General features: G+C 43.7%; 3 protein-coding genes across 8 annotated transcripts; 1 reads left to right on the top strand and 2 right to left on the bottom strand.

Moving 5' to 3' along the window:
• Window positions 1-1,134: 1,134 nt before the first annotated feature.
• LOC139921110 (uncharacterized) lies at window positions 1,135-6,990 on the bottom strand. 2 transcript variants are annotated; one of them, XR_013504356.1, is made up of 7 exons: window positions 6,860-6,990; window positions 5,341-5,448; window positions 4,270-4,409; window positions 3,608-3,704; window positions 3,379-3,503; window positions 1,360-2,740; window positions 1,135-1,276 (listed from the first exon to the last, which is right to left on the bottom strand). XR_013504356.1 is itself a non-coding variant. In XM_071911270.2 (6 exons), the coding sequence occupies exons 1-6, from the start codon at window positions 6,942-6,944 to the stop codon at window positions 2,564-2,566; spliced, it is 732 nt and encodes a 243-aa protein (XP_071767371.1). In that variant the 5' UTR covers window positions 6,945-6,990; the 3' UTR covers window positions 1,135-2,563. The 2 variants fall into 2 exon arrangements, 1 of the variants encoding a protein (XP_071767371.1); XM_071911270.2 differs by having other exon boundaries at window positions 1,135-2,740.
• Window positions 6,991-7,731: 741 nt separating this feature from the next.
• On the top strand, window positions 7,732-13,031 carry spata2l (spermatogenesis associated 2-like). 3 transcript variants are annotated; one of them, XM_071911260.2, is made up of 4 exons: window positions 7,732-7,846; window positions 9,148-9,529; window positions 10,090-10,350; window positions 11,553-13,031. In XM_071911260.2, exons 2-4 carry the CDS (start codon window positions 9,152-9,154, stop codon window positions 12,615-12,617), a joined length of 1,704 nt encoding a protein of 567 aa, XP_071767361.2. In that variant the 5' UTR covers window positions 7,732-7,846; window positions 9,148-9,151; the 3' UTR covers window positions 12,618-13,031. The 3 variants fall into 3 exon arrangements, with proteins under 3 accessions (XP_071767361.2, XP_071767360.2, XP_071767359.2); XM_071911259.2 differs by having other exon boundaries at window positions 10,090-10,383; XM_071911258.2 differs by having other exon boundaries at window positions 10,090-10,395.
• A 204-nt stretch (window positions 13,032-13,235) lies between these two features.
• Window positions 13,236-17,789, bottom strand: pdf (peptide deformylase, mitochondrial). 3 transcript variants are annotated; one of them, XR_011785083.2, is made up of 5 exons: window positions 17,668-17,789; window positions 16,257-16,938; window positions 14,787-15,038; window positions 14,490-14,533; window positions 13,236-14,458 (listed from the first exon to the last, which is right to left on the bottom strand). XR_011785083.2 is itself a non-coding variant. In XM_071911261.2 (3 exons), the coding sequence occupies exons 2-3, from the start codon at window positions 16,882-16,884 to the stop codon at window positions 14,881-14,883; spliced, it is 786 nt and encodes a 261-aa protein (XP_071767362.1). In that variant the 5' UTR covers window positions 16,885-16,938; window positions 17,668-17,789; the 3' UTR covers window positions 14,560-14,880. The 3 variants fall into 3 exon arrangements, 1 of the variants encoding a protein (XP_071767362.1); XR_011785082.2 differs by having other exon boundaries at window positions 13,236-14,533; XM_071911261.2 differs by lacking the exons at window positions 13,236-14,458; window positions 14,490-14,533 and having other exon boundaries at window positions 14,560-15,038.
• Window positions 17,790-24,559: the final 6,770 nt, after the last annotated feature.

Here is a 24,559-nt window from a genome sequence, read left to right as displayed (position 1 = left end):
TCCTGCATGCAGAGCTGTGTAAAATCATCCTGGGAGTCCAGAGGAACACAGTCAGTAATGCATGCAGGGCAGAACTCGGCCAGTATCCAATCATCAGCAACATTCAGAAACAAGCCATCAAATTTTACGAACATCTCCGATCCAGCGACCCCCACTCCTATCAGTATAAAGCTCTTCAGTGCCAAGAGTCAAACAAGGACAAGAAGAGTTCCTTCTGGACACAAACACCAGGGATTCAGGACAATCCTAAGTCTCTCTGGACCAGGTGCAGGCTCTGTGCACACAAGCTGGCTGTAGAAACAGGTTAACACAGGCAGACCTGGCAACCCAGGGAGAGCAGGTTGTGTTTATTCTGCTGTCAGGGAGAGCAATATTTAATTGATTAATCTCTTGTTACATGCTTTGGCAATATTGTTTGTTTGTGAACTGTCATGCCAATAAAGCATCTTGAATTGAATTGAAATTGAGAGAGAAAGGGAGTGGGGAAAAGGGAGGAGGAGACGGAGATGAAGAGAGAGAGAGAGAGAGGTCTAGCCGATTCTCCCCCGCTGCTCAATTATCATTTGCCCTAATTGAGCTGTGAGCCGACAAGGTCGAAACAAAAACTCCGACCACCTCTGACTCCCCCCCACTACTACTACTACTCGTTCTCATCCCCAAACCCCCCCATTCCCTGTCCGATTACCCCGTCCCAGCCAACTCTCTCCCCTCTCCCTCCACCAGTTACCAAGCGTAGCCCTGAAAATCCTCAATGCAGGCTTCTTTATTGGCATGACAAATTTACATTCTTGTCGCAAAAGCATGTACGCTTTGACGGGACCATCAACAAAGACAACAATGCCCCCTCTGATACCCCGGCCCGGTCCGCTGTGGCGTCCTGACCCCTGTTCAGTTTATCTAAGGGACATGCTGCCCCACATAACGGGTGGCAGATAATGGGGCCTATAGGGGGCTGGTGTTAGCGCCTGTGAACGGGACAGAGAGTCACGCTAGGGGGATGTGAATGTGCCAAGAGGTCCCCCCCCACACACACACCTCCACCCCTTTACCAACCCTCAGCAGTGCAGCTTATCTCCACCGCAAAATGACTCATTGAAAATCCATGAACACACAGGATCACAGACACACACAGACTGATAATGTATATTATATCCTATTTATTGTTGTTATTTTAATGTGAAAAAAGTTGCATATTGTAACTTTGAAGTTTCCCCTCATCGAAGCTCTGAAAAAGAGGCTGAAATGTGTATTGTTTCTATTTAGAGCCAATGACCTTCTGATCTGCTTGATCTGTCCTTTTGGGTTACAGGTCATGTCAGGTCCCCACCATGTCAGGTCCCCACCATGTCAGGTCCCCACCATGTCAGGTCCCCATCATGTCATGTCAGGTCCCCATCATGTCAGGTCCCCATCATGTCAGGTCCCCATCATGTCAGGTCCCCATCATGTCATGTCAGGTCCCCATCATGTCAGGTCCCCATCATGTCAGGTCCCCATCATGTCAGGTCCCCATCATGTCAGGTCCCCATCATGTCAGGTCCCCATCATGTCATGTCAGGTCCCCAAAAGTGTAGGCACTGTTTTTCCTCCACTCTTCAGTAAAATTGCCCTTATAGCCTTTATATCAAGACATTGACTGTACTTCCAGGATTGCAGACACATACAGTCACATACATCTACAGTCAAACATTCCCCAATTCAGAACTTTGACCAATACCAGTGGCTACAGAACACTCAAATTCACTCACTCTCAAATTTCTCTCTCCCTTTTTCACTTTGTTGTCTATGCAGGATGGAGAGGAGGGGGATTACACCTAACTCTGCTATACCAGTGGCTCTCAACCTTGGGTTTGAGACCCCCCAGAGGGGCATGAGATTTTTTGGGTGGTTGTGTGATGATTTATGGGATAGGAAAAAAAATATTTCTACAATACAAATTTATTATCATGTCTATTTTGTCTGATTTTTCTTAAATTTTTGCTTCTTTTGCATATGCAGCCGGTGACCGGGGTTCAAGTAGGCATCACTTAGTTTAAGGGTCACAAGGCAAAAAGTTTGAGAACTACTGGGCTACACCTAGTCCGAAAATCCCTCCTTCCCTGTGCTAACTATCCTCACCTCCTCTGTCCAACAGTTTGCCCTCAAGAGATCTACTCTTGTCCTAAGTACACTTCACAGATCCAATGCGATATCAGGGGTTTCTTGTCTTCCATAGATGTAAAGAGAACTGTGTGATAATAAGGAGAGGCAACAATGAGAAGGCGAATATTACAAATCCTGGGATTATCTCTCTTACAGGCATAACGCACAACAGCACATGCAAAGAAAACAGTTACCAGAGTATAGTACCAGAGTATATATTACTTGAAACAACAGAGGATGGTGGGATAAAGGTATGCGTGGATGCAGTTGAGTACTGTGGGCGAGGAAAACAAATGTACTGAACACACTGCGGTTCTGTTTCTGGAGAGTTCAGTGGGAACAGGAGCGGCAGAAGTAGTAATAGTATAGTAGAAGCATCCCCCATGGCAACAAAGCAGGGTCGGAGGAAGGGTCTCCCAGTCTAAAGGTTCCTCTCCAGAATGACAGTTTTTAAGTCCGCGGGGCAGTTGATGGTGAAGACGGTGTGCGAGGTGTTCCGTCTTTCCACCAGGGTGGCGACGGCCTCACCCAGGTCCAGGTGGTTCAGGTACCCGGGGGCCAGGCGGTCCGGAGGGGCCACGCCCGTGTCGATATTCACCTGCCGGGAATTGAGGGTCGAGAGGCAAAAGGATGGAATGGGAGGGATGGCATGGAGGGAATGAGGGAGACCATGGGGGTGGAGAGAGGTGAAGAAGAGACATGGTTCCTTATCAGTGCATCTGCTTCAACTGCCACAGTAAGAATTTGACCTCTTGGGCCAGAAAATGTTTCGTCCCGTGACACTTGCACAGGATGTACTCATGTAATTATTCAGAGGACCAAACACAATGTGGTTCTGTTTCTAGGGAGTTCCAGCTGCAGATGTATTCAAGACACTAACCTTTACAGCGGGTGATTTAATTTTGCACCTATTCAATCAATCACTGATTCTTTCCCAGATCACAGTCAAAAGCAGGAAAAGTTAAAGTTAAAGTAATTATCTGTGACATTTTCATACAAATAAATCTTTGTTTTGCTACACTCTATCGCTGATTGATGTAACACAAGAGTGATTCAACCTATATCCAGTTCATGAAAGCTTTTACATTGTCTATTTTAAACACCCGATGTCTGATAGGTCTTTCCTGGGAAGAATCTCTGGTGATCTCTGGGGAAGTGCAGTGCAGAAACACCACAGGATCTCGTGGATTACCACTTCAAGAAAACTTGTTCCAGATACTTCTTGCTGTGCCTCACCTGGTTGAGTTTGCAGGGCACCTCGGGGTACTCCTCTCGTAGCACCTGGCAGAAGGCCAGGGTGCTGGCAGCTCCTACGGTCAGGAAGCCTGTACCAGGCATCAGCAGCTTCTCGCCTGCTCCTCCTGTGGCGCAGAGGAACATTTGGCACAACATCACATGATGACGCAGTAGCATGCAGGCATTGTTCAGGACTTTTCAAAAGCTGAAAGTCCGGCGACAGACTCACCTGTGATGAAGGTGTAGGTACAGCTGGAGTCGTCCCTCACCAAGGGGAAGAAGGCCTTCCATGAGACAAAGGTGCTGAATAGTAGCGTCTCAATTACCTGGAGAGTCGGAGGGAGAGGAAGTATGAAATAAAACAAAGAGCTTGTAAGGAATAGTATGAGAGAGAGTCATGATGTACATGATGAAAACACAATACTGATGCTGATATTTTGGGACTGAAGCTGACAGTAATCAATATTTTGTTTTGATATGCGAGATCTTTAACTTTGACCATTTTCATGCCAAAAAATTCCAACTATTCATTGTGTTCCCTCCAGAATTGTGTTCTTGTCAGGGTGGAAAAGCCTCTGAAACAGCATTTAGACCATCATGGGACACTAAAACTCTCCATTGAAACCCAGAATACTACTACTGCTACTACTAATAATGAACCATATTCAAGTATAGTCATGTGGAATCTAATCAAAATGTCTCACTAGAATCAATTCGGGTTAAGATATTCCCATAGACAGCCAGTGTGACAGCCATATGTAATCAATCAAACTGCATCATATCCATCATATCAGAGGTGGACCACACCTCTGGCCCATATCCCATTTTTAATAAAAGGCCAATATCGGCCCTATATATTGGTCTAACCCTAGTTTGTGTGTGTGTGCTCACCCAGTGCAGCTCTTTGAGAGACTGGGTGTGCGGCGGTCCTCCCTGCCACCAGCTGAAGCCCAGAGAGGACACAATATCCGTCACCTTGCCCACCGCCTTCAGCAGGGCCTGCCTGGCCTCCTCCGCTCCCTCCTCCGACCCTGGAGGAGGAGAAGAGGAAGAGGAGGAGGAAAGAGAGCGATTCAGGACAGGAACGGCTGTGGCGGCATGTACCTGAGACTTTCTTCTTGTTGGTGGAGGGGAAAAGCCTCTGAAATGGCATTTAGACCATCATGGGACACTAAAACTCTCCAACATTGGCTTATCGGTTAACTGGTAACTCTACGAGACTAATGTGTGTTTTTGAACTGGTTTCAGGGGGTAGAGCTCTGATTCATCAACTGACCTACTTTCCCACAGCTCACACAAACCTGCATGCCACTACAGAGCTCATCCCTATGACTCTCCCTAATCATCTCTGAAGACATTTGCATATTAGACTCATAATTCATTTTCAGGCATTGAACTGATGCTCTTATCCACAGCGACTTACAATGAGTGCCTCAGGATAAGCTTCAGTTTCTAGATCTCCTCAAAACTGTCTTACAATATTCCTGTGACCATAGAACGATCAAATAAGTATAGAAGCCCATTCCCGCCACTCAATAAAATAAAAAACAACTCAATTCTGACTTTATATCTCACAATACTGACTTTTTTTCTCAGAATTCTGAATTTATAGCTCGGAATTCTGACTTTTTTTTTCTCTCGCAAAAAAAAAAAAAAGTCTGAATTTTGAGATATAGTCAGAATTTCTCTCGCAAAAAAAAAAAGTGAGAAATAAAGTCAGAAGTGGAAGAAATAAAGTCAGAATTCTGAGAAAAAAAATCAGAATTGTGAGATATAAAGTCAGAATTGAGTTGTTTTTTATTTTATTGAGTGGCGGGAATGGGCTTCCATAAATAAGAGTAAAAGTGAAGGAGAAATAGATTTTTTTTTCAGTCCATCCATTAGAGGAGGTAGAAGAGGAGATTGGGTGGCAATTGCGAGCGGATGACGCCGAAAATAGATGACGTTATACATGTTCCTTACCAACATTCCCCACTATGGTGGTGAGGTTGTCCTTTGTATTGGGAGAGACGAACGACCGCAGTCTCTCCAAGCGGCTGTTGTCCCTGGAGATCACTGCTACCTTGAAACCTTCACACACACACACACACACACACACACACACACACACACACAAACAGTGGTTATTTAATCAAGCGGTATATCCAAACACACATCCGTCGCAGATCACACACACTAATCTATGGACAGACAACACCACAGATAGCAGTAATCCCTCTCACATGAAAATGAACATTCTCTAATAGGTGCATCGTCCTAATCTGTTTATCAAGGTCAGTGGACGGATAAACGTGACTGAAGAGCAGATGGTAACTTTGTGCTATAGGTTTGAATACAAAAGCTATAGGCATGCAATGTAAATCCCAAATCACATCCCCCCCCCCTGTCTGCTGCAGCGGTTCTTCTATATTCAGTCAGACTAGAGAGACACTTTTAACACATTTTTAGCACTGCGGGCTGCACTAGAACCCAGATTGGGACTGAAACCAGGCCCAAGACAGGGAGGAACATGGAGCCAAAAACCAAAATGACCCCACAACCACCTCTGCTCCAAAATAAAAAAAATAAAAAAATATTGACAAAACCAAAAAAGTCAATGAAGGCATTCATTCTAAAAGCAAGTTACCTGAAACTCATAAAAAACACATAATTCCAAGCCTAAAACATTCAATGTTTTGTAGGCACATCTAATATGATAATCATTTAAATCTTATTCCACAACGAGTGTTGATTTCATGGCAGCAGTCGTTTTGGCTCTATGTTCATCCCTGTTTTGTTCTGATTTCATTCAGCTCTTCATTTTTAGTCCAGTGGATTTTGTTACTATTTTATGTTATTTTATTTATTTATTTATTTTTTATATTTTGTCAGAGAAGCATCACTTTTGCAAATTTTGAAGTGAAACTCTGACATAGAATCATTTTGCAGGGAATTGGAGGATCTTGTTCAGCTTTTTCTAACTAACTTGAGAACCTAAATGTATCATATCATGTATATCTAAAACAACAATGCCGAAATGCCTAATTTATAGGATCCGTCAATACACCTGGCCTTTCCTGCCGCGAAGCGCTTGGAGACAGATGGGTGACAAGTGAGAGCGCACAAATAGAAGATGTTTGGTCACAATTACGCATGGAAATCTGCAGACGCGCTCTGAAGGGACAGACCGTTAAAGAGTGGTTTGATAGCCTGATTATACTCCACTCCTTCGGTAATTCAATAAGGCAGAAATAGCTCACAAATCAGCTGAATCAAAGCCTATCATGTTGGAATTCCCCGTGCGTAGAATGGCAAATGGCAAGACAGAAACTCCAGTGTCTCCCAATGAATTTTGATGGCAGAACATACATTACAAATACAATATCTGCCTCTGAAAATGTATATTGAGAAAATAATGCCGCCTAAGCAGCAGAGGCGGATCTACTTTATCACAGAGGTGTCCAGTACCAAGCAGGTCAAGTGGCCCCCGCGGGCGGCTTACCTTTATCCAGCAGTGCTTTTACTATCCCGGAGCCCACGGTCCCCGCTCCTCCCAGGACTAACACAACTCTGTCCGAGTTTGACATGCTGGCTGGTGGAGGATGACACTCTGTCTGCGCTGTAAACGTAGCTGCTGACTTGTGCAGAGCATCTTGCCCGGCCCGGGGAGCTTTAAACAAAACTCAGGGGCCACAGTTCCGCCCTTTTACCAGTGTCACTGAAGCCACGCCCGTAGGTGAAAAAAGAAGTGTGTGTGTGTGTGTGTGTGTGTGTGTGTGTGTGTGTGTGTGTGTGTGTGTGTGTGTGTGTGTCTGTGTGTTTGTGTGAGCGGGTCCCAAGCAAAGGGTGATGCTGCACTGTAAATTAAATGCATAGGGGTTGGGGGCCAGTGTCACATCAAGGGCCCTGTATGTGTGTGTAGGCTATGTAGAGATAGCCTAAGCATATGGGATAAACAGAGTAAACGATCTTGTATTTGATGTATATAATAGTACTATACTATACTGACTAAGTGAGGATAATGAGGAGAAAGACATGAGGCATTAACATGTAGCCTATGTCATGTAGTGGTAAAGCTGCGGGGATCGAGGTAGTGCGTTTAAAAGTCAACATGCTGCCATCTGGTGGATGAAACCCTTTTACACTTTAGATAAAATCCTCTGAACACCGTGAAGTCCAGACAGACGGTAAACTGATATTTGTATCGGACGACTCTGTTAAATATTTTCCAGTCTCCATTTTTCAAAACAGGGTTTCAAAGTCATCTACTCACTGGAAAATACCTCCCCCGCGGCCCGCCCTGGTACTCTAACCAAGCGCACCTGTTTGAGGTCGGGGAAATCCGTGACACGTGACAATGTTTACTTTTTTTCAGAACTTTGGCTGCGTTTAGGAGCCAGCCGACAGCACCGACGAACTGGTCAGCAAATACAGCGTAATAACGAAATGGTTTAAGGAGTTCATAACCAAATGTCTGAATAAGTACCAGGTGAGATCTGTTTCTTGTATGTGAGTCAAGGCTTTAACTTTGATCAAACTCAGATTGACTCCGCTATAGCTGCGAGCTAACGCTAGCTTAGCCCCGACGTGCCGTTTTATCGTGTATAGAAAGAAAATCACTACATTCCATTCAATAATGTGGTAATTTAATGTTCCCTTGCTTATCGGCAAAAGCACATACTTTCCAAAATATGACTCAAGACCTTTTCTAAATCTATTTAATCCACCCTTTAATTCGGCATACATCCAAAACACCAAGCAGCACTTACTTGATTTAAATTTCAACTTGTAGAATTCGATCGGTTGTTGCTCCTATAATTTCCCCCTCATCAAAAAATACACCGTGGTGTGCGGTAGCGAGAGGTTGACCCAATTCTAAAAGTTGACTTTCTTCTGCTCGGTGTCTTATATCAAAGCCGAATTGGAGAGTGGCTCCTGTTGATTCTGAAAAGGTATTGAGTCTTAATTTATGGGTTATTTAGTTTCGCCGAAAAGCAATACCACATTAAATTAACATATTTTTGAATGGACTTTGGCGTTCGCTCCATACAAAAGACGTCTAGCTATCAATGTGGTGGCTGTTGAAGTAAGCTAATGCTAACGTAAAATATCGTTGCTACTAACGTTACGTTGTTGATAGTTACATTTTTATCCATTTAAGAGACACTATATGACATGTTTCGCAATTTCTTAAGATACTGTTGATGTTAGACTAGTCCTCAGTGTTTGTAAATGTGGTTATACGTTAGCTTGTTTGCTAATAAAGTAGTTTTTTTTGGCTTACATTTATTTTCCCTTTAAGTTAGGCCAGGGTGGGTGACTTAAGTTTCACTTTCGGATACAAACCTAAGTCTGTTTTCACTAGAAGCAAAATGTAACGTTGGCTCTTTTACTGTTACAATGCAGTCAAGGTTTGTCATTTGTAACATTGTCAGTCCACTTTATAGGATTTCCTTCAAGTAGGGATACACCCATACCAGTATATCTGAGAATTTCCCCAGCACCAAATTCCTATTCTGAAAACACAACATCACAATTCAAAACAGCTTGATTCTCTTCCTTTTCCACACAAAGAAGGAAGTTATCTATTTAAGAGGAAAAATGTATTGCATCTCTTTTTGGTCCAGTGAACTTAAAACAATGGTCTAAATTTGTATTGGTCAGTAAAAATAATGGATCGCTACTCAGAGTTGGCTGTTTGTTAAAGTGCCGTACTCAGTCAGTATCAGCAGAGAGCGAGTGCTATCGGTGCATCCTTGCTTTCAACTGTCTGTTCTGTCTCCCTGCCAGCTGAATGATGGAGATGAGCGTCCTCGGGCAGAGAGCCAGAGAGCTAGTGAACAAGTATGATCTCACTTTGGAGCAGCGGATCGTGGGAGGAGGCTCCAACCTGGTGTGCAAAGACGAGGAGCTGTGGAGGCAGGTGGAGAGGCTGCTGAAGGACGGAGATGCCGAGGATACACACTGCCTGGGTCTGGACCCGCTGCAGGTGATGGAGGAGTCCCTGAAGGCAGCGGCAGCACCACCAACAGCAGCAGCAGCGGCAGCCCCCGGTGGGCGAGCCAGGGCCCGAGGTGGGCTGAAGGGGCTGGCTAAAGCCTTTGAGGTCCTGGAACAAGCAGCGCTGAATCTGTACCTTGGCCCCTGGAGGGAGGAGTACAAAGTAGTGAAGGTGGGCAAGTTGGATATAAAATAGAGCTGAAACGTCGGGTTCTGGAAGTAAATTTCCCATTCATTTTTCCCACAGGGAATCTGATTATTAGTTGTAACATTTTAACGGTGTAAGGTAGACTTACCATGAGCTATCAGATTGTGAAGCGGCTATATATGTTCCTGTAGAAGCCATCAGTCAATCTGATTTCAACTTTGTTGTTTGTTGTTTCCTGAGTTCCTTGTGAAATGCTACACTTCCCACAAGGTTTAGCGAGTTCCCACCAGTCCTAGAATGTAATATTTCGACTGGATAACACACAAGTTTGCATGAATGTATGTTTATTATATAGGATTATTATTATCCTTTCAGTTTCAATGGAGAGTTTTAGTTCCCCATGGTCTAAAGGATTTCCACCCTGACAAGAATAAAATGGGGAAACACTAAATGGTCCAAAAAAATGGTCCAATTTAAAGACAATCGCTATCGGCAATCCTCTAAGACCCATAGCAGTCGAACCCTAATATCCTTCCTCTCTTTCTCCATCCCTTCATTTCTTTCCCTTCTCTTTCTTCTCCCAGATGTACTCTGGCATGTTCACCCACTATATCAAGCCAGTGCTGTCCATGCCACAGATTCTGAACCTGTTCGGCCTGCTGGGGTACCAGTCTTGCTCGGCGCGGCACGAGCAGCTTCGTCGCCAGGCCACCGGCGTCAGTTCCGCCTCTACGGGCGATCTCCTCCACTTGTCTTGCGCTTTTTTCCTGGCACGCTGCGAGTGTCGCCTCCTGCTGTCAGCCTCGGGGAGGCACGGCGGTGAGGCCGAGTGGGAGCTGAGTCTGGTGAGGGAGAGGCAGAGAGGACGCAGCCTACAGGTCAGTCCACCTGTCAGTCAGTCAATGAATTAATCACAGCATGATTTCCGTATTCCATAAAGTGGTTTCATGTCACGGACCCCCATATGGAAACACATTAGGCCATTGATTTTTGTTGTTGTTGAATTAGTATTGACTTGTAGAACTGTCTACACTGGACATGGGGAGAGAATAGTAGTCTTTCTTATACATTCTCTAATGTGGATAGTTAAAGTCAGCTTTGCTCGAGTCCAAAGTCAGTCTCAAGTCCTGAGGCACAAGTCTCAAGTCAAGTCTCAAGTCTAAATGTAGAACAGCAAGTCCAGTCAGAACAAATCAAGAGTCCATTATCAATTTAATATCTTAAAGAAAACTAAATATCTAGGACTTTTCAATGCAATATGGTTTTAATAGGATAAAAACTTGGTAAGAGCATCATGAGTTTGATTTCTATAATTAGTTTCAACTTCAATAAATTCAATCATTCCATACAAATTCAGAAAACAGAATTTAAATTCAGTCGTCTGCTGGAACAATCTCATCACTTTCAATCTAAGTCATTTACTTAGACTTTAGAAAACCTTTCAAGTCATCAAAGTACAAGTCAGAGTCAAGTCCCAAGTCACCAGAACCCAAGTCAAGTCTTCTCTTCATGCATCAAGTCAAGTCTCAAGCAATTAAAATTGCGACTCGAGTCCCCTCCTCTGGTTTCTAGTGAATTCAATTTCAGTGAAATTAGTAAACTGCACACAGCACACTCTTAAGTTTTGATTTGTCACTTCATGTGGGCGGAGAAGCAACCATACCCCAACTCCAGAATGTCATTTGGGCAAATAGGGCGAATCTACAGCATCTCAATTAGTGAGGATGGGACGCTCTTCACTGTTGCAGCTCTACTTTGTGCGACAGCTGTATTTTTATTAAAATCTTGCTTAGTGCAGCTTTAAACTAGGGACCCCTATGGAAACCCCCTCGAGAACCCCCCACTTTGGCACCACTAATTTAGGTGTGAGGTGCAGTTAAAACCAAAAGAGAAAATGGTTAATAGCATTGTTTAAAAAAAGAAAACAGTAAAAAATGAAATCTTAAACATCCAATACAGTATCAGTGAAATGTAATAATAATGAACAGTGAAAGGCAACATTTTGCGTTTACGGTTTAAAGACTTCATTGTCCAGGCGTCTCTACAGGTGGCCCTCGACAACACCAAGAAGATGCTGGAGGTCAACCAGCCGCTGAAGGAGGACCTCCTGGAGCTCTCTGGGATCGATGGAGAGCTGGACCTGTACACGGCCGAGGAGGTGAACAGCAGGCGGCGGGAGGCGCTCGTCGATGACGCCGAGAGTCCCCGCTCTTTGTCCTGGGTGGGCCACAGCAGCTCATTGCCCCCCGCTATCGCCACACACAGCAACGGGGTCACGTCCCCGTTCTCCTCAACCACCTCCCCGCCCACAGATCCTGTCTGCGTCTCTACACTGAACTACCAGCTGACCAAGATGTCCACATTGGCATCCAACACCGCCAGAAACTTCTCAGCCGCCGCTAAGCAAGACGGACATCCCTACGAAGAGTCGACGAAGCTAGGATTTGACAGAGCGGACTCGCAGTTGCGCAGTCTTACTGCGCAAGCCATGGGGATTTGCAAGAGCGAGGCTTCATCGCCATATGAAGCCATACACTTTTGCAACTGTGTCCAGTCTCACAGTCTATGTGTTAAGCACTGCATCGATTGCAACACCTTGCACAGCCTGACCTGTGGCTTGCTGAAGAATTGCCAAAAGAACGGCCATAGTTTGGTATTGCCTGACAAGACTGTAGAAGAGATGAGAGAAACCAGGTCGGTGTCGCCACAGAAAGGAAGTCTCAGAGAGGGCGGTATGAGTTTGTCGCCAACCCACGTCACCAGCAGCACAGCAGTATCCTGCTCAGCTTTGCGTGATGGCCCTGGTTCAATAAGCCACTCCCCTCAGCCAATCCCCTACCATGACTGTTGCGACCTGGCCCACCCGGACCCCAAGTTCACCTGTGTCAGCTGCTGGATCTTCCACTCTGGCACCTGCAAAGGGGTAGAGTTCTGCCAGCAGCAGCGCCACGAGATCCAACCGCTGGGCGTCTGCTCATGTGGGAGGCCATGTTCGAGAAAGCCTCTAGTTTTGTGCAGATATTGTGGAGCCGAGTATTGTAATGATTGTTGGTATAGGAATCCTGTTGAATGCGCCTGTGGCCAAACATTTGACCAGTCATCCTCTGTGTGAATTGCACTTGAAAAGTATTGCACTAAAGTGGCACATCTAGCAAAATCACAGTGCCTTAAGTCCACACATTGGATGCAAACTTCCTTTACAGTATGGGCAAAATGTAATAAATCACAAGCTGAAACGTTGCCTTGCATTCACAATACTTTTACGTAGTATTAAGTGAGCTCTTATTTTTCTATTTGGGTCCCCTTTTTGAGACCCCCAGTTATTCTGTGATTCAGTTATTCTGTAAGTGGCCATATTTACCATGAACAACATTTTTAAAATGAATGTTTGATGTTGAGATTTGAAGTTGTGGTTACAGTTTGTGTTTTAGAATCATTTAAATGTAACTGGGTGTTAAGCACAAGGAAACATGTTTTGAAATGTTACTCTTGCCTTGCAAACAGACTGTAATAAAATGGAAGATAAAAGGGAGAAGTTGCCACTTGCCATTTGTTACATGTGTATTTGACCATTTACAAATGACTTTGACAAGACAGTGGAATTATAGTTGTGCACCAGTTAACTTAAAGTTAGAAAAAATGCAGAGAAAATCAATGATCAGATTTCATATTTTATTGAATAGTATAAACATAAATATTACATAAAGTATTTAGATATTTATGCGATTACTAATCAAGCCCTTTCTTAGAACATTCAAGAAGTTTTCATTCCATTGTTTTTGTGTCTCAGTATTTGGCACTACCTTCCTTTTAGTATAGTATTATTTTTATTATATTAGCTGGAGAAGAGAGGCGTTATCACGGCCTGCAAAGTTAGGGAACATGGTATTTGTTCACAAAGTTTTGGTAAGAAGTCTAGAGAAAAGTTTGCGCTCTTGACTCAACCAAGGAGAAAGCCAGGTACTTTGGACCAGTAATGTAGTCAAATGGATGAAGAAAAGGCTCGCAAACTGATAAATAGGCTAGAGAGGCTCTTCAGATACAAAAAACGAATGCGATTTGTTCACATTGTGGAAAAAATAAAAGTGACAGTGAACATTTCGGTGCTCAGACCATCATCAGCACTTTATTTGTTTCAAAAAGTTTTGAACACAAACTTGAAAACAATGATTGTTATAGGTAGCCAATACAACCTGAGCGATTTAAATAAAAACTAGAAGGTGCAAACCTCCGCCAACGTTGAACGTCCAACTTCCTATCACTTAAATTTTAAGTTAAATTTAAATCTAACAGATACAGAATTGATTCCAAATCCTAACAGTATGTTTGCAGGGTCTCTGTTCATAAGTTTTTGAGATATCCTGCTGACTGACAGACAAACAAAAAAGAACAAATGGGCAAAAACAACCTCATTGGTAGTTGTAATTAACATTTAAATATAAAAATGAAGAAATATTGTCATGATTATATAAAAATCATGGAATTTGATTCACAGGTTTAGGAACCCTGAATGCCAAGTCAATGGAGTATGGACCCTTTTCAAGTACTATTCCAAGAAATTAGTATGTGATTTTGAGATGGCAAAGGTGTCATCTGCCCTTGACTCGCTCTTGCAATATAATAAATGCTAATAAAAGAATCAGGGAATGATACCAATTCTCACTCAAAACAAACACTGGCATGAAAACTTTTTGTATGTCCTAATCAACAGGACAGACTTCTCGAAATCCCTACCCTTCCCTTTTAGCTGTTAGCACCAGTTTGATCTTTACTTGGCCTACATGCCTTTTTCATGTCCCAGGCATGCCCTCAGTCCTCTGTCCAGACTTGGTCAGCATCATGCTTGGATATGTAATCTAATCAGTAGCATCATTTGAAGGCAGAACACCAATTCACATGTAAAACTGACAGTAGTACATTTCTTTTCCACTCAAGAGAGTCTCTGCAAAAACTCTTCCTTATCTTGCTCAAACGACACATATACCAGACTTTCCCCTACATACATCTAAATGTCTTCACAGGAGTTGTCTGAAAAAAAAGCAAGTCATGGTAGAAAAAGGAGAAAAGGCCTTTGTTACTTTGCTCCACAAAGCAATTTTTATTATCTTGTCACCAGTGACAAACTGACACTTTTGATCAAGCATTCCTTAGTCTTTAAGTTTGTCCCTATGTAGTACCACAGTGATAAATGCATAAGACTAGGGACATAAATGAGAAATGTATGTTCTCGCTCTGACGATGATCTCCTGTGTCATGAAAACATACTACTGTCATCACCCACCAGACATAGACCTGGGATCCAAATGAGGTCCTAATGCTGTGGTAGATTCTTGGTCTGTCTTGAGTAGGGTTGTCTTTTAGAGGGCGTCTGAATGCTACTCATTGTGCGACTGCCAGTTGATATTGATGAAGGTCTTGCTGTCCATGCGGTCGATGTAGAGAAGCCCGTCTAGGTGGTCCATCTCGTGCTGGAGGATACGAGCCGGCCAGCCGCTGGCCTGCCATGTGACGGCTTCACCCTTCTCATTCAGGCCTGTAGAGTGTGGAAATATGCAGAAACACATTGGAGATTACCTTTCAATGTGTGTTACAGTGTTGTAATTGAGTTACCAACCTTCAAGTCCAAGCCGAGTCCCAAATCCTCAATGTTCATCTCCGTGAAGTACTTGAGTACTAAGTAAGTCCTCAATACTTCAGTCCAAATCTAAGTCCAACTAACTACAGTGAGTTTAAGTACTCCATACTAGAACTAATTAACATATGCAAATCCACATCTGTCACAATAAAAGCTACTTTATTTGTTACAATGGTGACTCTTTAAGTTGTGGATTTCAATAATTTCATTAAAAGTCTTTGAGATATTGAAGGCTTCTAAAATAGATTTGTTTTGAAGTATACCAAAAATGAACACGCAAATTTGAAATTACAGATTTTCCGCTATAGATATATATGTGGCAGCCCACAACAAATAGATTTGTTTTATTAGACTGATACAATAACACATGAACAATACTTGTCTTGCATGCAGACAGTCTTTTCTACTGCTATACTGTGTATCTTGCCTGCCACAGCTTGCCACCACAACAGATTACCTAAGAATGTGTGGGAAGCACTGACTGAACTAATTAGAAAAGTTACACTGCTGATAATCAGATACAAATGCAGGGTAACGCTGAAAAGACGTGTAGCCTATGTCTAAGGTGACCGAGTCCCAGGTTCAAGTTCTCAATACTCAAGTCTCAGTCGAGTCAAGAGTCATCAAAATTGGGACTCAAGTCCGAGTCGAGGACTCAAGTACTACTACACTGGTGTTACACATGTATGTACACACAATAGTTAAAAGGAGGGGACAATTTCAGATCAGAGACTTGGCCTGGTCTTGACCCAAGTGTAAGTATACCCAGTGCCATCTCATCAGTATTCCCAGTAACAGTTCTAATAGGCTTACCTGTAATGTTCTAAAAATGTGTACCATTTTGAAACATAAATTCTTCTTTTGGGTGAATCACAAGGCCAAAATATTAGTCCTTCTGTTTGTTTTGTTTTTGTATAGTCTTAGCAGTGCATGAAATTTGATGAATGATAGAGGTGGAGCAGAGGGTTTCAGCCATATGCTGTCAAGGCTGAAGAGTCTGCAGGGTTTCATTCCAACCAAACGGAACAAAACCCTGCAGACTCTTGGCTCTTGATAGCACACAATTGGAAAGCACTAGTGTAGTGTGGAGGAAACACTAGATTAAACTACAGGTACCTGACACTTCCACAGACACATAGCGGGGAACTGTGGCAGAGAAGCCCGAGATGCTCTCACAGGCCTCCTGGAAGAGCATCGTCCGTCCATCCAGCACTCTCAGCTGGGGGTTAACAAAGACCCTCAGCGGCTGGGCGGACAGACCGCGGACCTCCCTCGCCGCGGGCGAACTCTCTTCCAACATCTTCTTGGGATACTCCAGCGCCAAGATGCGGAGTGGCACCCCAATCTGAGGTGCGCTCAGTCCCACGCACTCAAGTTTCCGCATGACTTTCACCATAGTGTTGATGACTCGTTGCACCTCAGGGCCCGTTATAGCTGCGGGGTCGACGGCGGCTGCATGTGAACGCAGCACAGGGTCTCCTACCTGGCAGACGTGACTATAGGGAGGGCTGGGAGCGGATTTGATCTTGCGTTTCATGTACTGAAGATATGAGCGCACCTTGATGTTGGTGGAGTACGAGCGTCTGGCGGGGATAGAAGAGCAGGAGGAGATGTGTGGAACAGGGCTGGAGGTCACTGCAGTTAAACTCAGGGCTCCAGCACTGTAGTGAGGGGCTTTTGTTGGACATAGTCTGAAACCCTGCCTGGACAGTTGCAGCACAGACACACACAATGATCTGTTCATGGTTGAGCTGTAGCTGGGATGATGTATCTCCAGGCAAGATGGTGAGCCACAGTGCTGTAGGGAGAGGATATAAAAGAAAGACTTGATGTTAAGATTCAACCATGTGCCACCGTGACCCTGGAGACTGCAAGTTTTAATTCCTGCCAGACACTACAGCTGGTCATTTCACTTATTTGCACACTAAATGAGCTAAAGGAGGAACCTATCAGTGAAATTAGTTGTGTTGTTGTGAATGGTTGGAATGAAAACCTGCAGACTCTTGGGCCACGATTGGACACGGTTAAAAACCACTGTTAGATCATAGGCTTGAAGACAGTGAGACGCTTCAGTTCCGCCCACCAGTGTATTTTGGTGGAAGCCGAACTACTTTTAAAGTTGTTGTTTTTTTACTAAAATGCGTGCTGCTTTTTGTATTTGGTGTATGCCGAATTGAAGTGTGGATCCTAACGATAAGCAAAAGGTCTTATGGCATGTTTTCATCAGGTATGCACTTTTGCCGAAGCAAGGCAATATTGAACTGCCATATTTTTGAAGGGAGATTCCTCCATTATACAACAGAGAGAGGCACATATCAGGGATAGGCAGCATCACAGAGATGGGTGGAATTTTGGCAAGTCGTTAAACTCCGCCGACGGCGCAACCTGGGTGTACGAAACATGCGCGCCCATTCAAGCTAACTAGTAAGCTAGCTAGGTCGTTAGCATGTTATGATATGCAAGCTAATATTGAAGCAACTAAGCACAGCGTGTTTGCTTATTTAAACAAGTTGCACGTCTCCATTACCTTACAACATTGTCAACGCCGCCATGCTGACTGAAAAGGATCTAACATTTTAGGCATACATATTCAGTTGAAAGGCGAAAAGGGGAGAGATATTCACGTTCTCCTGTCAAGTTAATTCCCGGTCAAAAACCTAGCACAGCACACCAAACTTCACAATAAAAGTGTTACGTGTTAGCAGTGTCGCCAGAGCATGGTCTATCTATGGGACGGAGCAGTCGCAGTTCTTTGGAAGCTTTTATTTTGACAAAGCCCTGTGATTTTGACACAGAAGTACTTTGCAACGTTTTGAAACCGTAGCTGCCTGTGATCAATCACAGAACGGTGAGTGTTCAATACTTCACAGCCGCAACTTGCCGGTACATGTCCAGCCGGGTCTGTATTCATACCCATTCATGAATGGGGGGTGTAAATAAAGGACCAATGGTAGTCCGAAACCAAAGAACCGCGGTGTTTTTATCTCTCTCAAAACCTGTCAAGCTGGGCGCCGCAGCAGCAGTGTGTTCCTGATGGATGGAAGAGACCCGGAACACTTCCAACAGCCTGACATTAAACGTTTACAGAGAATCCCGAAGTTGCCGGTGTGGATCATAGAGTATGCCTGGGCCCACAAGATGATGGATATACAAGAAGGTTTGAAAAAACATTTTGAATTGTTTATGATGAATGATGAAGTTCGGGCAATGACGTGTATTAAATTTTCGTAAGACTTCATTTATCTCTGCAGTGCGTAACGTTATACATTGGCAAATTAATATTTACAACCGCGCGCGCAGCAGACTACTAGCAACTGAACTATTGCGTTCATATTTTATAGTAGGCTACATGTATAGTTTATCTGTTGTCTTACCATCATATAACGATTTAGACTGATGTAGTTGTAAATATAAGGTGGGTAAACTGTGACTTCAAGTCATCATAAGTCAAACAACCACCAATGTAAACAAAAGTTATTGTCACATAACCTGCATCAGTTTGAAAGTTCTTTGTCATGTCATTCATGTCAGCCCTAAAAAAAGTGTGTAAATGCTATTCAACTAAAAAGTGGGTAAACTGAGTTAAAGTGGGTTTACGCTCCACTAGTATCTAGCTATATACTTTATATCACCATTCTGTATGGCAGCAGTCCATACCAACAAATCAATGAAGAGCCCACAAGTCATTTCACTTTTGTTTCCGATTAAAGAGAAGTATTAGGACAAAACATAGCTGATGACATTTCAACAACTGCAATCCAATTAAAAAAGTAGGGAGCAATGTGATGTTTGGTGATGTTTTATGTTCTTTCTGTCTCAGTTGTGGAGCCTTCCCTTTGGCCAGAAGTTGACCTGCAGCCCCTGACCCTGAAAGACTCCTGGAGGCTGCGAGTTGCCTCCGCCCAGGCGTGTTCCATCATGAAGAACAGGGACATCGGACGCTTCGAGAGGGTGATGGAGTTTCTGGAAGCCACATACGGACTCCTGCCCAGGCTGGTGGCTCCCATCAAACACATGAAGATCATGTTTGGCCTCAAGACCATGGTATGGAAATGGACGATGTCATTCATTCATGCATTCATTCAATTTTCTCAAATTTTCAGCTTTTAATAACGAGGAAACACGTTATTATATATATTTTTTAACAAGCTTTCTTGGAGATATTCTGGAGATACACCGTCCAGTTGTTCCATGGCTGTAAAATCTATTTTAACTGTCACCAACACGACTCTGTTTGTTCTTAACTCTTCCTCCAGGTAATCATGTGGATGCTCAGGGAGGGCCAAGGCATCGTCGATACTGTGATTAAAACCCTCCAGTTCTTTCCCGGTAAACTACCTCAATACCAAGATCAATGTGTGAGTATGCGGTTTTCTAACTACTGTTTTGCACATTATTCAGCCTTCTATAAATGTTTCAAACCTTTAAACATGCTTTTTACCCAATTGATTTCTGTGTTACATGAGCTAAATGAGGCAAAGTCCCTGCACCTAATATCAATTGCCACCAAAACATCCAATCCTGCTTATATGAACAAACTCTGAAGACAAAGTGGAGCAATAATCTTACCAGAATTAATAGACTCAGCTCTGTTTTTTCTCCTTTCTTGTGTTATTCAGAGCCATCATGAGATGTTCCTCATGAGGAAGAACCACCAAGACTTCAAGGCTCTGGCACAAACACTTGCTATGGACAAGGACAAGCTTGAGGATTATATCAAGGTTGGTGTAATCCTCCTCACTGTCTCATGTACAGCACTAAAATAAAGTAAAGGGATGTGAGCTATACATCCTGCTAACTTATTTCTGGACAAATCTTAAGCTTTGATATATGACACATGTAGTCTCTCAGTGTGTTCAATACCAATCAGCCACTCCTTTCCTATCCAGCAGGGTGCACTACACACCCACACTTCCACAGTTTAATGTAATCCTTTTACATTGGATCCAAACTCAGAGCCGTCCGTGTTCGCCCAAAACGTCTTTGCCTTCAAAACAAGTGATGTAATGAGGAGTAATACTTGCTTTGTGTTGTTGTCTTTTCTCCTGGGCAACCAGGTCTGACAAACCTCATGGGGAAACATGTTAGAAAAAAGTTCCTAGACGTTTTATAGGGCACTGGAATGTAATTGGACACAAGCAGTTTCACACAAAGACCTGGAACTGAGGTATTAAACTTGAGCAGGTTAAGTGATGACACCTTTTCTCTGGAGGCAAATTCAACCACCCATTTTGTTAGTATGTTGGTATCTGTCCCTAAGTAGTAATAGTCCACAAAATGGTACACAATGTTAAAAAAATGTACTATTATATAAAAAAGGGATGCTATTAATGAGAAAATCCAAATAAAAGTGTGCACTAGGATGCCATTACAAAGGACAAGATTAGTCTGCAGCACACTGTCTATGCAACTGCTCCAGGCTTCGTTTCTTGATGACATTACACATTAGGACCTTTGGTTTCTAGCTTTGAGAATGCATATTTTTGACAAATATTGATTGAGCTGTCTGAGATTGTGGAAACGGCATACAAGAATTCTGCTTTAGGGTTGATTTTCACTTGAATTTAGAAGGCTAGAAACCATTAAAAAATGACCTGCTTAATGCTGTCTGTCTTTCAGAATCAGATGGAGAAGCAGTATGGTGAACATTATGCCCAGAAACTAGAGGACAGGCTGCTATACTATCTACATGAACTGGAGACTCTGCTACCAAGAGATACCTACATTGATAAGGTGTGTGTTTGGAGTGTAAGGTAGTGTGTGTTTAATCTGTACTTGGAGTATAGTGCCCCCTTTGAAACAGTGTTACCCCAAAAGTGGCTTTGTAGTGGATTATTTAATTGTAGGCAGTTTTTTCATTGACTGACAGTATTGAGATATCCACTACTTAAAAAAGATCTTGGCTGAAAGATTTTACAGACTGGATCGGTGGATCCTCCATATTTTAGAGAGATTGAATAATGAACTTTGAGTAAACCCCCCTCCAAAGATGACTATATAGTGTTTTGTAAATGAACTCTTCATATGTGAATATACACAAAATGTATAGAGTCAAATAAACTAAAAAAAAAAAAGAATCAAGTTTAAAAGGTTGGTATATGGATAAGACACGTTTTACAGTGTTAAGTGTTGATTTTTCAGTGACAACTATTTTATTATATTATTATATATTATATATTATTATTTTAATGTTAATTGGAGAGTTTGTCCACTCATAGAGCTGATATATCTCTGGGTGGCTGTTCCAAACTAAAGTGTTAAATCAATATATGTCGTAGTATAGTGCTTAAGTCAATCCGTAAGAGAAAAAGTGAATGACCGAAGAAATGATGACAGTTTAAATGCCTATAACATCATGATAGCGTATTTACATTGTTTACCGTATATGAATGTGTGAACTAGCTATTGAAGAAAGAGCATCCTTTGACCGAAGAGGAGAAGCTACTGTTGGAAGTGATTACTTGTGACTCCACCATCATAGCAACATCTCTCAAGAGACTGCTGCACTGTGGTAAGAATCACTTCACTTCATAGCATGTACCAATGCTGCGTTAACCTCATATCAGAATAACGGGATGACATCTCTTTGCTACAACTTGGAAGCGTTCACATGTTTAACTTGTTGGAATGTCCACATCCAAGATGGTGATTGTAAGGTGATTGTTGTAGCATTCCTTCTTGTCATCATACGGCATTTTACAGTGAGCTGATATTATTTTCTTCTGAAAGATCTTTATTATCTTGGACTGCCAACATTGGTCGATTTGCTGCCGTGTTTACTTCCTTATTCGCAATGCCAAGTGGGAGATATCAGAGCTACATAAAACTCCCACATGTCCTACTTGTATTTACCACTAGGAGGCAGAGGTGAAAGTTTTTTCCCATTCAGAAACTCGTATTTACCGTAAATCCAATATGATGTGAACAGGTTATACGGTCCTGTTGTCATTGTACTATGTGTGTCAGTATGTGCTGTGGTGTCTTGGTGCCTTGGTTTCCTTTACATTTATCGTACTTAGCCAGTAATGCATTTTAGATTCTGTAATTTGTTATTAATCTGCACTGCGTTTCCATTCCTTCAGATGTTGCATCCTGTCGTCCAATCGGGGTTTCCCAGAGAGCAGGGCAGGGAGCAGAAATTGAAAATGCTCATCCCTCAAAGGCTGCTCTGTATGCCAGCTCCTCGAAGGCTCTTTTCATGCCGGTGGAAGGGAAGACTGCCATAGAATTGCAGCCAGAGGTGATGAGTAGAGGAGACGAGGTGGCCCAGGATCCGTCCAAAGACAGCCCTGTTCTGTTAGAGGATGAGGATGACTCGGAGGTTGGGAGTCATCAACGAACAGAAGAGAAGGGGGAGGAGGTGGAGGATAGAGAGGATGAATGTAACTGTGGTGCACTGGAGGTGGGTGAGGACAGTGACGGGGAAGAGAAAAATGTAGCCAGGACACAGGAAGAAGAGGAAGGAAATGTGTCAGAAGAGGAGAGGAAAGTGGGGGAACAGGAGAACGATAATAAGGAAAGGGAGGAGAGTCAGAGAAGCAGTGAATCCGTTCGGGATGCCGCCTCCCCTCCTCAGTTCTGCTCCAGACACCAGCGATGGGTGAGGAGCATCCTGCGGGAGTGTCCCGACGAGTGCTCGGAAGAGCTGCTGGCTCAAGCGGACGTTACCATGTCCCCTGCACTCTTCCAGTCGTCCTCTTCCACCTCCTCATCGCAGGACCTCACCCCCTCTCTCCTCATCCCCTGTCCCCCTGTCCAGCAACATCCACCCCCACAGACCTCCACCCCTCCTCAGGCAGCAGGCCAAGTATCTGAACAAGCAACCCCCGTGGATAAGCTGGGCTCTGGGCCACCTGGACCAGCAACCAACAGTCCTCAATCAGAGCCTCTACCTCAGCCCTCCCCCTCCTCCAGAGATTCTGTGGTGGCTGCTCTGTTGTTACCAGTGGTCCAACTGAAAAACATCATATCTGTCAAAGGAGACATCCTTGTCTTTCAATCCCAGCAAGTATCCTCAACTCCCTTCACCATATCCAGCAACGAAGGAGCTACCTCCACATCTCAACCTCAGGTACTAGCCTCTCCATACAGCCATATCTCGAGGAACAAAGAAGCCGCCTTCATCCAACCACAAACTGTGGCTCCACCAAATCCCACAAACACAACATACAGACTGACCCTCTCTGATCTGCCACCAGTGGTCGAGTCCGAGTTTACCACCTCCATCATCATCCCGGTGTCTAAGAATCCTCAACGACAAACGGCTCCTCTGTCTCAGAAGCCGTCTGCCTCTACCAGCTGCCTACCGCCAACTAGACGACCTCTCTCCAGGCTTTCAAGAAAGTTCAGACAAGCTTCTACCGCCATCAGACATTTGCAGCCTCTGAGCCAATTCAGCCATATCCCTTTACCTGAGCAGTCTGGAAAGGCCCCGATAGACCTTCAGACCTTTCCTCCACCCTTGCCCAATGATTCCAACATCTCTGAGCGTCCTAAACAGGCTTCTACTTCCACTGCTCAATCAGGGACTCTATCCTTAAACTGCACTGCTAACCAAATCCCTTCATCTGCCAAACCGTCACATGACCAGGCTGTCCACCCTCGACAAGTTACTGTACCTCAGGCTGCTAACTCCATTCAACCACATGCTCAGGCACTCAACCCCAGCATTACCCCATCTCAATTCCAGACTCTATCCTGCTCCACTGCCATTCCCTATATCTCCTTGTCTGATTGCCTGGCTCAGAGGCCCGAGGCCGGTAAAGCCCACAGATCCCAGCTGAGGTTATCCTCGCAGAGTCAGGCTGTGCTGCTGCAGTCTAAGCTGCTACAGCCGTACGTGAGGCTCACTAGACTAAGCCAGCAGGAGTGTCGCAGAGTGACCGAAAGGAGATCCCCAACCAGGCTCCTGCAGTCCGTTGAGGAAGAAGGCAACGATGATGACGACGATGATGAGGCAAATGAGGAAGAAGGGGAAAACCAGTGTCTTGCAAATTCTTCATTTGATCTGAACACTCTTTATTCTAGTCACGATTCTTCAAGCAGTGACAGTGAGGACTCGCAGGATTCAGACCCTGACTACATCCCATACATAAAAAAAAAACTGTGACTACAGAGTGTAACTGAAGGGAGTCTGAATCATAAGAAAGAAAACATATGTACAACCTTCAGTGTTGCTAGACTGAGGTTCAAGGGGCTGACATTAAGGCTGAGGGGAATTTTATACTTGGTTAGACTGATTCAATGAGTCCAGTTTTTTATATAGATACATTGAAAGTTATACAGTAGAAATACATGCTGTATTATACAATTCATCTAAATTAAATAAGCTTTGAACATTTTAGAGAGACTTTTTGAATAACCTTAAATGGACACACCATGACACAAGAGCACTGGCTGTTGTGGCTATTTATCTGCAT

The sequence above is a fragment of the Centroberyx gerrardi genome, chromosome 4 (genome assembly GCF_048128805.1).
Source record: "Centroberyx gerrardi isolate f3 chromosome 4, fCenGer3.hap1.cur.20231027, whole genome shotgun sequence".
Lineage (NCBI taxonomy): Eukaryota > Metazoa > Chordata > Actinopteri > Beryciformes > Berycidae > Centroberyx > Centroberyx gerrardi.
The sequence above is the reverse complement of the archived record's forward strand: the minus strand, read 5'-3'. Positions and strand labels throughout refer to the sequence as shown.

Excerpts from the sequence above, each read along its gene's own strand:
- LOC139921110 (XM_071911270.2), bottom strand. The coding sequence starts at position 6,944 with ATGTCAAACTCGGACAGAGTTGTGTTAGTCCTGGGAGGAGCGGGGACC. Across the intron at positions 3,705-4,269 it reads CTCTCAAAGAGCTGCACTGG|GTAATTGAGACGCTACTATT; the intron begins GTGAGCACACAC and ends CCGACTCTCCAG. Across the intron at positions 3,504-3,607 it reads TACCTACACCTTCATCACAG|GAGGAGCAGGCGAGAAGCTG; the intron begins GTGAGTCTGTCG and ends TCTGCGCCACAG.
- spata2l (XM_071911258.2), top strand. The coding sequence starts at position 9,152 with ATGATGGAGATGAGCGTCCTCGGGCAGAGAGCCAGAGAGCTAGTGAAC. Across the intron at positions 9,530-10,089 it reads AGGAGTACAAAGTAGTGAAG|ATGTACTCTGGCATGTTCAC; the intron begins GTGGGCAAGTTG and ends TTCTTCTCCCAG. Across the intron at positions 10,396-11,552 it reads GCCTACAGGTCAGTCCACCT|GTGGCCCTCGACAACACCAA; the intron begins GTCAGTCAGTCA and ends GCGTCTCTACAG.
- pdf (XM_071911261.2), bottom strand. The coding sequence starts at position 16,884 with ATGAACAGATCATTGTGTGTGTCTGTGCTGCAACTGTCCAGGCAGGGT. Across the intron at positions 15,039-16,256 it reads TGTGTCTGTGGAAGTGTCAG|GCCTGAATGAGAAGGGTGAA; the intron begins GTACCTGTAGTT and ends CACACTCTACAG.